At 37.2% G+C, this 12,641-nt stretch overlaps 1 protein-coding gene across 2 annotated transcripts in view; it reads right to left on the bottom strand.

The window, feature by feature from the left end:
* CDK17 (cyclin dependent kinase 17) overlaps positions 1-12,641 on the bottom strand; it is a 94,320-nt gene that overhangs the window by 18,219 nt on the left and 63,460 nt on the right. For both annotated transcript variants that reach the window (XM_051633090.1, XM_051633181.1), the window contains one exon: positions 403-528. In XM_051633090.1, coding sequence (XP_051489050.1) covers positions 403-528 — 126 coding nt within the window. The remainder of the gene's footprint in view (positions 1-402; positions 529-12,641) is intronic.

Genomic DNA, 12,641 nt, shown 5'->3' with positions numbered 1-12,641 from the left:
GTGAGGAAAATCTGACTTCATACTATGCTGCTTTAGGGCCTTCCTACTATGATCTGAGAGCCCCAGCCTTGACCTAAGATGACATGGCCTATTTGCTCAAAGAGATCATCCCTGCTCTGAAAAGCAAAAGGGTAATTAAGTATGTACTTTGGGACTTGAGTTTAGCCATTGATTCCAACAGTCAAGACCTTCAACGCAAAAACAAGAAGGCCACGTCTGCGGAAGAGAAATTTAAAAAAGGGTAAAATTCTTCAAAGGATTTTGTCAGCACCCTATCTTTCAGGACTTAAAAGCCAAGGCGTAAATGAAGTTGAATCATAGCTAGGGTGTACACTCTTCTGCATTAAATGGCATCTGAAGACCTGAGAGGTTGGTTTAGCAAGGCAGAGGCATTGCACTTACTAGTGATGCTCTACGGGAACGTCGACTCATCGGCTGATCAAAGGGTGGGCTGTTGATCTGCAGCTTTTCAAGGTAGCCATCAGGTATCCTGATGTCAGCAGGCAGGGACAAGCGCTTGTTCAAATCCTGCAGTAAATGATGTTACCAGGAGAAGGGTCAAGTATAATTCAGAATGTCCTAAAACACCTTTTAACATCCTGTTTTCACAGCATTAATATTTAAAACGGAAATATTTATATGAATTAAAGTAATCTCAGAAATTGTTCTAAAAACATATTCTCTTCCAATAATACTTCAAATTGCTTAGACAACAGGTTAAAGCAAAATGCTTTACAAACTCATTACTATAGCAAGAAGAATATGAAAAATTAATTACATTGTGGATACGTGTATTGAGTTTACTTGAATACTTATACACACCTGGAATACCAAATGGAGAACTCAGAGGCTGGTATGTTTATCTTTTCATATAGTAATTACATTAGAACAGTAAGAGTCTCCATTATTAAAAATATAGCACCCTCTCTTTCTCTATTAAAGTTATAGATTTATTTCAAACATTTTTCTAGTCTTATAAACCAGCACCCCTTCATTATTAGAGTCAAACTATTACAAACCTTAATACATATTTTTATTTTTATCTTTTTATTATAGCATCATTAGAAAACCAAAGTGTCATTCTCCCTGTATCAGATTCTGGTTTTCACCAGTAAATTTTTCCAACAACATGTAAGACTTCTAAGACAAGAGGGAAACAAAATTACTTCACCTTTCAGCAAACACGGAAAAAACCCCCAACTTTTTGGGGGTGGCTACACATTCCCACCAATTTTTATTTTTAGTTTAGTTTTAATCTCAAACATGCCATGAAATGAAATACCAAATATTCTCTTAGAGTGGCCAGTCCCCACCACATAGACAGAAGAGAAACATATCCAAACTCACAAAAAAAATGGGAAATAATTTCCAGAACAGCAGGAATCATTTTTCAGTAAAGGTTCTTTATCCAAGAACAGAAAATAATGCTCAGCATCAAACTATACAATCCACCCGATGGAATATACTCCGAAGTTAAGGAACCACCACTGTTTTCACACTTGTTCTCCGACAGAAGGGGAAAACTCCAGATGTCTGCTGGTGAACCTCAGATTTAATCAATACTGAGAGCAGTAAGCTCTTCTTCATATTACCCTATTCTATCTTACCTATCACCTCCAGGCTTTGAATTTTAGGCATCCTGAGCTAACCTAAGTGCTGGCAGCTACATCTGCATTTGGTTCCCCTTAGGCTTGGCCATGTGTTTCTACTCCTGTCTTTGCAGCAGCTTTCAGCTATTTCGGCATGCTAAACTATCAGAGGCTAAGTGCAGAGCTTCCTGCCAGCTTTGTGCTCCAAACAGGTTCAGTGTAAGGTCAGACAAGCTCATAGCCTGAACACAGGGCAAGAGAGGTAGCAGGACAAGCCTTGGCAGCCAGCAGCTACATTGGCTTAGGCTGCCAAGGAACTGGCTCATCAGACTTTTCAGGGCTTGAGATCTTGGGGAACAAGCTGTTAAGCTTTCATAATATATTTGAACCACAAATATGCAAGATCTGTACACATTCCTGGAGCAATAGCTAAGCAAAAAATATCAGTTAAAAAGACCTATTAAAAAAATAATGTCATTTGGCAATTAGTTGAATTTCAGGTAGGACTGAAGTGCTAATATACATCCCTCAGATGACTGATCTCCATATGCTATTCACTATGGCCACTGGATACAGGTAGAAATTTTTTGAGAGATGCCATCAAAGCTTTAACTTCTGGCAGCTGACCCTCCTGTCTTCAGTCCTCAAAACTCCTAAGATACAGAATACACAGTCTATTATCTTCTACTTTGCTGCCCAACATCAGTTTCTTTGTATAACTGGAAAAATCAGTGTTCTGTATTTCTTATTTTGTAGAGAATTTTTAAATTGTCTTTAAACAAAAGAAGTACTGTTCACAGAATGGCAGCTTTGACCAACATTTTAAAACTGTATTTGAAAAAAAGCCAACAAAAGGATTGCTCAGCTTTGGCATCTTCCACAATTTCTTTATTTTTTCCAACTTTGGTATTTCAATTTTTTCCAAAACATTGGCAAATTTAAGTTTGTATGATTTTTTGAGACAGTAGAATAAATAATTTATTATAATGGGAGCTAGCAGTAATCCCTACAGTAAAATAATATTTTTCACCAAAGAATTTTCCTTCTTTGTTGCAGGCTCTGCTAATGCCATTTTTTTTTAACAGGTAACTACAATTCAGTGAACCTAGAGTCATCTGAAAAGAGACATGCCTACTGAAGAGTGCTTCAGATTATTATAAATATATAAAAACATCACTCTCTGATTTATTGCGTTCTGCAGAAAATTCAGGTAGCTCATCAAAACAGACGAGTACACAGGAAAAAGCTCAATGTTGCCTTCAAGAAAGTAGCTTTGCCATCTCATTACAGCAGGAAACCATGGTTCAAGACACAGGGATGACAGGAAAGAACCAGCATCAGTCTCTATTCCACCTTCCTGTTGCAACTGCAGATCAACAGTGGGGCAATACCCTGATTTTCTTCCTCCTGTTGCTCAAGAATATACAGCAAAGCAGAAATTTAACAAAAATTCCAAGCCAGCAGAAGAAAAAAGCATTTGGCTGCATTTTTCAATATAACTTACTGAACACAACAGATATCATTTTCCTTTATACCCTGTGGCAAAACATCTTTCTTGTACTCCTACCTATTAACTCTACGGCATAAAAACCTGCTGTAGTGCTCTTTCTGTCCCATAGCACTTACAGAGTCTGTTTACAGGGATACTGAAATCATGGACCACAACTCAAAAGCCTTATGAAATGCTGAGTCAATTGTACCCCAGAGCTCTCCATCTGTATGTTCTCTCCTCCCACAGCATTCATCCTTGGGGCATCCAAAGTAGTGCTTCACACCTAGCTCCACAGCCTTGAAGAAGCATTTCCAAGCACATGAAGTTGATGGGTATGTGTAGGAAGACAGAAGCAAAGGCAGGCTTTAAGCTGTGATAGCAGTTTCAAAACTATGCCATTACCTGTGCACAGTGCCTGTCATCATGAACACATACCTTTTCAAATGGAGAGGAAGGGAAATGAAACAGTCCTAAGATGCTTTACAGCTACTAAGAATACATTACTTTGGAGTCCAGCTACTGTAAAAACTGGAGATAACAATAAAAATATTGTACCAGAAAAGGCACAATATAGGTACCAGAAAAGTATTACAATGGCACGTACTTGTAATTCTATTACACAATTCCCCTTCATTCACAAGAGCTCTGCCTAAGCCATTTCTGCAAAAGGTAACTGCAGTTACTTCAGAGATTCGTGTGACAGCCTCTGTTCTAAACTGACCTTAAGCTGCAAACTTGCATTTAGTGCTCCACAGTGCATAATACAGATACTTTTGGAATGTGAGTGCTTACTGATGCAAAGGCCAAAATCCATGCCAGTTTTGGGGCAAAACATCACAAAACACAGCCTACTTTAAGAATACAACAACCACTCTCACCTCCACTCTCCTGCAATGTCTGTCTTTAAAAAAAGATTAAAAACATAACACTGAGGGGAAAAGCAGGGAGAAAATTACTTCAGGACTGTAGAATCTTATTTTAATATGTTTTCCATTTACATTTGTAATATAATGGACAGTACATTACATTAATCACTTTTTCCCCCTCAAAAAATGAGTATTTCATGCTGGACGTCTCGATTTTTGTCATTTCATAAATAAAATCAAAACACTATTCATTCTCTTTAAAGTCTTACAGCTCAAGGAAGTTCTTTTTCTGAGAGGAAAACACTTATTCCATAGCAATTGCAGCAGGTACTTTATAGATTTTTTATTTCTTATGATCTACACTGCTACTCGTAATACTTGGGCATATCTGTTGTGTTGAAATGTCAACCAAGCCAAGACTTATTTTAAAACCATACATTAAAATGGTTACCTACCAGTCATAAGCCTTTTATGACACCAATATTTGTAAGACCATATATAAAGTTACATGTATAAAGCCAGACATATAAAGTGGTTTTTTGTATTATAATTATCCTCTGCCTGACTGAAATAGGCAAAATTTAAAAAAGTCATTTAGACTGCAAATCCAAATGACTGGAAGACAGAAATTATCCTTTGTTTGCTTGTACCACCTTAATTCCTCCCAGTTTTTGCAATAATTGAAGCAACCACCTCTTGGGAAAAGAAAGCAATCATAATTAAATGTTATACAGCAACAGGAAACAAGATTCATTAGACTTGTATGAGAGAAATAAGCACACTGTTTCCTAGTGGCTAAAAAGAAAAAACTGGAAACTAAAATTACATCAGTTTCATACAGTTGAAAAACCCAATTAATGTAGCTGAGATTATATTAAAAAGAAAAGCAAGAACCCTACCATACAGCAATCAATTTTGAGCCTTGAATATTCAAGACCAGGCAGTCTGCTGCAGCTTAGGCAACCTGTTCAGCTGACAGCAGCAAGAGACTTACTCCCCTGTTGTGGGCTGACCCCGGCCAACAGCCAAGCTCATACCCAGCTGAGCGCTTGCTCCCTGCTCCCATGGGATGCGGAGGAGATGGAGGAAACTTGTGAGAGGAGGCAATGACAGTTTAACAGGGAAAGCAAAAGCTGTGAGCCCAAGCAGAGTGGAAAAAGGAACTGAATCACTGCTTCCCAGCAGCAGGCAGTTGTCCAGCCACTTCCTGGAAAGCTGGGCCTCAGCATGCCCAGCAGTGGCTTGGGAAGTGGAAGACAATTGCCATAGCCACCAGTGTTTCCTATTCCTCCTCCTTTCCCTAAGCTTTTATCAACAAGCACTGTGTCAGATGGTACAGAACAGCCCTTTGGCCAGCCTGGGTCAGCTGTTTGAGCCCAGGGGAAGCAACCCACTTCCCTTCTGGTGCTGAACAGCCTTCTGAGAGAAGATGCTGGAGTAAAGCACTGGCCCTAGCATGTGACGCCTCAAGCGTAACTGCCACCTCTAATCCCTCATGCTGCTATTTCAGCCATCCCATTGCAATCTCACTATTGCTGCTTCAGTAGCAGCAGAACCTGCTCTTCTCAGCCCCATGGCTTGCTGCAATTTTTATATGGCAACAGGCTGAAGTGCAGGCAGCAGTAGGAAACAGTGATTTATAAGAATTTCTAACTCTCTTAAACCTCTGTGAAATTCCATGAAACAACAGAAAAGACACTTTCTGGACTGAAGACCTTGTCCACACGAATTTCAATGACCAACTCAATCTAATGGCATGCTAGCATTTCTCAGAAAAAACTCCAAAATTAAACCAAGGAAAGCAACTAATACCAAGAAATCCTTAATACTGGCAATTATTAGCAGGCTGTTAAAAATGTAGGCTGGTACAAGACCCTGCTACAACACTGTTTAAAGTAATAAGGAAGCATGTAAAATGAATGGCAAGACTGATAATCCCTTTAATCCTATGAATCTTTTGAATTTTTGTTTCATTTTTAAAGGTATTAAATTACAGTAACTTCCTATGTTATATTATTTATCCTTTTTAAAATGTAACAGGTGTGTAAGTGGTGTACAAAGACCCTCAACTATGCAGAGGGAATCTGGGTGCATTCCTTTGTAACTCTTAACAAACAAAGGTTTACTGCAATGCAAAACCGTACCTTTCAGGGACAAAACCATACTTCAAGCAAAACAAGCTATCTTTAAAAAAATTAGAATGGTAGTATTTTCTTGTATGTCACTTAAGTTTTATTTTTCCAAATGAGATCTAATTAATGAAAAAGCTCTTGTTAATTAGTAACATTTTCTAGTTTGATTATTTTATGGTTATCTTGAGGGTCAACTTGCAACAAAACATACCAGTGTTCTGTAATTGTGGTACTGCTAAATGCTCAAATGCCTACAGTTAACTGTATGTTGCTTAATGAGCTATTTTTTTGATTCAGTTCCAGAATATATTCTGGAGAACATATTCAGGCAACATTTGCTTTTCTAGGGTAACCAGAATGCTTGTGGGATTTCCCCCCTCCTTTGATAACTTAAAAACACACTTCCTATCCTCATGTGCAAATGCTTATTCTCAGTCTTGCTTTATCACTGGTCTTACTGGCAGAGAAATGCATAATGTTTTTATAATTTGCCTGAAATGAGAATCACATTTGTCCTACTCTGCTTGATGGCAGATAAACATGTAAGCACTTGTGACACTAATACTACTTTGTTTTCTGTGGAGATAAACTACCCCAACTTGTGCTTATCTTTGCTATCTACAGCAAATGCTCTGAGAAGAGCTACACTTTGTCCAGCCTTTTCTTTTGTCTGGCTAGCATTCAACCTCCTTGCTGAAACTTCATGTGAATATTCTGTATACCACCAACTACTTATGCCTGGGAACAGGTAGAAGAGTCAGGTGTTTCAACTTCAATCCTGCAGGTCCTGTGAGCTGAGTCATTTAACGTTGTAAGTAAATCATCTTCCAAATTAAAACAAAACGAAACACTTCCTGCTTGTCACACATACTTGGAGGTCAAAACCAGAAATCTCAGTATTTTATGTTTCTCTAACTCTGGTACCCTTTTGGAGAGCACAAAATACTGTTGCCAATATCAGCTTCTTGACTAGCCACCCATAGTAAACCATTCATAAAAGTTTAATACTAGAATTTCGTTACCACATTCTGTTTTACATCTAACACTGAAACAACTCCATACCTGTCCTATCTAATCTTTTCTCATCTCTTCTTCAGCTGTTCCTCTTTCTAATTCCTTAACTTGGCCCATATGTTCTCTCTTTCTCTCTCTTTCTCTCTCTTTTTCTTCTCTTTCTCTCTTTCCCTTCCTCCCTTCGTCCCTTCCCTTCCTTAAAGTCTAATTCCTGGTCAACGTATCAATTTTAACTTCTCTTAAACTCTTATCTTTTTTTAATTTTTTTTTTCCACAGAATTAACCTATTCTTATTTGTGAAAACAACACTGTTAACTCTTCACACCTTAAATCAGATATTAAAATTAACATCTTATTTTCCTTAACACAACATTCATTTTTTTGCCAAGATGCACTATGCACTTCAGTAAATTTCACTGAAGTGAAATAAAGATGATTCTAATTCAGGATACAGAAGAACATTTGAACTCTACATGTTAAAGCTGGTTTTAATACAAGCAATTGGAAATATCCACACTTTTTAGTCTGTCTTCTAATGACTCAAGTAGTTATGTCTTTGACTTATACAGCACATTTAGACAATAAACACTAATATTTTTCCCATACAGGGTAACAATAATAAAAAATTAAAAATAAATAACCAGAAAATTGCCCCGAGAAAGGATTTGTTGAGGCCTTCCTGAATCTAATTCTCACTATGATACAAAGAGCAGAAAAAGAAAACCTGAGACTACTTTTGTTTTTACCCTTTAACAAACCTGCCAATTTGCAGACTGTTTCTTGCTGAAGTAGCACTAATATATCTTTCCCAAATCTATTGGGGTACAAATACCATTCATCTTGCAACTGCCAGGCTGTTTCAGGTTGCTATTGCAATCACGGTTGCAGCAAGAAAAGGAAGATTCAGTTTCTGCCAGTGAAACTGTTGAGACCAAAAAACCAGTGCAATCCTGTAGTACCAAACAACCTCTCAGAAAAACTGGAAGGAAAAACCACAATAGCATTAGGCTCAGTCTGCTATTCCTTGAACGTTTCATTTAGCTAATCTAACAGCCAGCTACTTCCAAACTGGTATTTCACTGCCTGTGGCCAGATGTTCCCATCACTTTTGGAGGAGAATGGGTTTTAAGCTAACAACGCAGTGATGCAGTGTAACGAAGTCAACTGGCAGAAATCTGCCCCTTAAAAACGAATAAAGTAATTATTTGCTGAGGCAACTTTAGAAGCCAAGAGGAAAAGGGATCTGGTTCCGTCAGGAGCAAACTTATCTTTTAAGAGGTAATATTGTTAAATTCCATCAATAAAATTTTGCTAGACTCACAAAGAAAAAGAATTGTTCTTCTAAGTCTAAAGACATTGGTCAGACAGACCAAACAATCCACTCTAGATCAAATGAAAATGCTTTGCTCTCCTGTGTAAGCATCAGTCTGAATTAGTCTTTTCACCAGCTTTAGTGAGCACCAGTGAGACATGTCAGCTGGAACCACAAGCTGTTCACCAATAAGTCATACTGCTTTTGCTCACTGGAGAATGCTTAATAAGATATAAAAACCTACATCATATAACCTTCTAAGCAACACAGTTCAACTTCATGACATGTTCAAAGGAAAAAAAAAACACTTTTTATTTTAGTGCTTCCTTGCATACTTTAAATAAAAATGTGTATTATGTGCTACTTCATGACACACAAAGCAAACAAATTAACTGAAAAACATTTGTTTATGCCAAAGAATTTAAACATTCTAATATACAATCTGAGTGTAGTTACTGTATCATTTTAGTGTCAAAGACCATGTGGAATTTTTTCTGAAGGTTGTCTTAACAAATTTCAGCATTTTTGTCAAATGACAGAGTTAGCACAGTTGCAGCCAACTGGATCCTCCACAGAATTATGACATACAACAAGATTGCTAGAGGCAAAAGCAAATAGAAAAAGCTCAATCCCAAATCAGAGAATGTATTTATAGAAAATTCTGTTATTTGGTTACAGCCTTATAGACATCCAAGGTCTTGAAGCAGAACGCGAGCATACACATTGATCAAACGAAACCTAAAGCATCCTTGCAGCATGCTATTTCAACACCTTTATAAGTAAGTCTTGATTTCAGTACAAAAAGACTCTTTCAACAGCTGGGATGAATTATCAATACCAGTTTTCCTTATAGGTATATAAAACCATGACCATTCCCTCACTCCACTCACAGGTGTGACTATAATTTGTGTCGCAGAAAGTGCATTTTTTTTTTTCTGCCTTCTGCAGAATGGTTTACACCTGAGTATTACATTTTATTTTATATTTGAATATTGCTGATGTTATTATTTTACTGAAAACATTGAATCACAATTAATTTTTACTGTTAAATCTGAGGAAGAGGTCATGAAAGAATGGTTTCTTCTGTTAGAAGCAATAATGAAATATAATCTGAAGACCAATCTACAAAGGATCACTGCTACAGCTCTACAAAGGATCATTTCTACCTCTCGCTCCATAAATCCACATTGTTTTTCAGTCAGTCTATTGAAATGTAATGCAATTTAAGAAAGCATCAATTTTGAGCACTGAATCAGGTGGGTTTTTATATTTTGGACTGAATATCATCAATAAAATCAAGAGGTTTTTTCCAATATGCAAATCAAATCAAATCTACAAAGTACTTTCAGGGATTTTATAATGAGATTTGAGTACACAGGCTATTTCAGACCCAGAAGAAATACCAATGACCACAGACACTGAACGATATTCTCTGCCTCTTCTGCAACATGGGCACAGTTTGTCACAATTAATGTTGAGATACTAGGAAAAGACAAGGAGCCTGGTGTAATCAGTGAAATATAGTCACATTTTCTCAGCACATCTACTCTCATGAATCAACAAAGCAAGGACCTCACTAAGTTATTATCTACAGTAAGTATGGCCACTCAAATAAAAAAATACAATTTGTTTTTAAAGAACAGAAACCAAAATTACAAGCTGACAGCTTTGATTTTATTTACTTTAGCACAATGAAAAACTTATGAAAAGAAATCTTCTAACAATCTTAGGAAATATTTGTAACAATTAGTATTTCTGGACCCACAAAATTAGAATTATACTTCAATATGATTTTTTCACGTAAGCAGTCAAAAACACGAATTCTGAAAATCTGCTGTTTCAAAACACTTTTAACAAGAATTTTAATTTCATGGATACGCTGCTTAGGCTACTAAGAAGCAGAACAAAAACTACTCTTTCATACTTAAATAAGAAAACTCCACAGAGTTTTTAATTTGCTTCATATCTCCCAGCAGTTTTATGGTGAAAGGCTGAAACTGTTCAGCACAAATACAGTATTCATAAACTGCATTCCAAGAGCTTCTATTTACAACCAATGAAATCAAAGCAAAACTAATACATGTGACACGGAAACCAGTTTTAAAAAAACTGAGAAAGAAGAAATGAAACTAAAAGGGGACACGTTGCTTTTATTTCATTGAGTATACAAATATGCAGGAAATTTGTGAATCATGCCAGAAGTCCTTCAAAATTCTTCTTGGGTATGGGTTTTTTTTAGTGTTGTTTTGTTATTATTTTATTGCATCTCAGAAAGCTTGTAAAGGAAGTAAATTCAGAGAGCACAAGGAAGAATAAAAAAATAGTAATAACCGTAACAACATCATGTCTGATTTTGTCTTGCTAAATTACCATCCTTAGCCTCAACATAAAACATGCTGAAATGCAAGGTCTGACGACTGTTTGACTCAGTGGTAGGTGCTGGGCAGTAACACATGCTATTAAAGCAAGTTCTGCTTCATTTATCACTACACCTTCCCAATTTTTAAACACCGATTTCTGTATGTTTTCATCAGCTTCTGTAACAGAGTAGTAGGAGAAACTGGCCCAAAGGAAAAGGTAGTATAAGTTTATCAGCTTACAAGAAGAATGAGGTAGAAGGGAATGGAACAAAACAAAACAACAACCCACACAAACCAGAACAGAATGTAACACTACAAAAATGCAAACTTGGACCCTTTAACACAGTTCTGTGTAACATTAATTACTAATACGAACCACTCACATCAACACAAAGCTGCAAGTGTCAAAGGGAAAGTCCCATGAAGAAACTGACTAATTCAAAATAAACCAACTTCTTGATTACGGAAACTGGAAATCTGACCTCTCTGCAGAGGCCAGAGTGCAGGGTACGAAACCGCACCCAAGTACTGACTTCTCATCTGCTGCATTCCAGTGACTACTAGAGATGTGTTTTGTAGATGGCTGAACCCACCCAACATGATAGCTGACTACTTCTAAATGAAACTAAAAGGAAAACCAAGCTATGAAAAACCAAAAACAAAAAAGCAGATATTCCATCCTTACAGAAATGGGTGTTGCCGAGAACAGTAACTTTTCTAAGGGAAGCAGGAAAAGCTTCCTAACAAAAGAGCAAAAAAGCATAAATTTCTGATAACAGACACTTACTCCTAGAAAATCTACATAAGGGCAGGTTAAAGTCTGTCTGTTATCCAAGCTGAAATTTTTTTTTGTTGTTGCAGTGTCAGTTTTCTTCTATAAAAGAAATTAAAGTCTGCTAATCAAATAGTTCTAAGGCAGGTCCAACAGTTTTGTCAAAACCATACGAGTAATTTAGAACATACACTTGTGTTCCTAGAAGAGGGATTTAAAAAACATGAAGCTTCACGTGAACTTGAAAGCAGGAGTTTACAAAAATACCAGCATATTTTCTAGCATGAACTTGCAAAAAACTGAGACAGCTGCCAAGTATGATTGAATGGAAATAATGTAACAACTACTGAAAAAAAGAAAAAGTCTTGATTGCATTCAGCTTCATTTTTTTTTTCTGTCTAGTGCTGAAATATTCTGGTAGATGACCACATACTTAAGATTCACAAGAGAAATTATCAGAAGAAAAGCTATGCGTTCTCAGGAGGTGAAGAAAAGGAAATGCAACAAAACCCAGTAAATAAGGCAGAGTTCTATTCAAGCTGATCACAGAAGAAACGGGGAAGGAAGAACCTTTGCTCAGAGAAGGCACCATGCAGTAACAGCTGGTGGGGTTTCAAGGGAGCCTCTCAGCGGCAAGAGAGGTGAGGCTGAATGCTCAGGCTGTCTTTGATATTCAGTGTTTCCTGCTTTCAAAACTTAATGACAGGACAAAATACTGTACTGCCCAAGATGAAAGTCTGGGTCAGTACTGCCATCCTGTCTGCTGTTCAAGAATTTAAATGACTGCATGGAGTCAAGAGTGCCCTGTTTACACATGTGAATGGGGATCTGTGAACCATATTCTAATCTGAAGCCTACAGACTGAAAATCTTAGAACTATGTCAGTTGAAACATCAATTAATTTTGTGTGTTTTTCTCTGGAGAAGGTACACTTGCCCTGCTGGACCAACAGCAGATCCAGTTACTCAGGCTGTGCCAAGACCCCCAAACCAGTCATGCCCCTGGGAAAGGGTGAAGCTCACCAAAAACCTGTTTCTCATTTATGTTCTTTCTTTCAGAAGGTGAGCACACATGATCACAGGATCACTTCTTAGCCTTTGTATT

The sequence above is a fragment of the Apus apus genome, chromosome 1 (genome assembly GCF_020740795.1).
Source record: "Apus apus isolate bApuApu2 chromosome 1, bApuApu2.pri.cur, whole genome shotgun sequence".
Taxonomy (NCBI): Eukaryota; Metazoa; Chordata; class Aves; order Apodiformes; family Apodidae; genus Apus; species Apus apus.
Note: the sequence above shows the minus strand (reverse complement) of the source record. Positions and strands in the feature narration are given on the sequence as shown.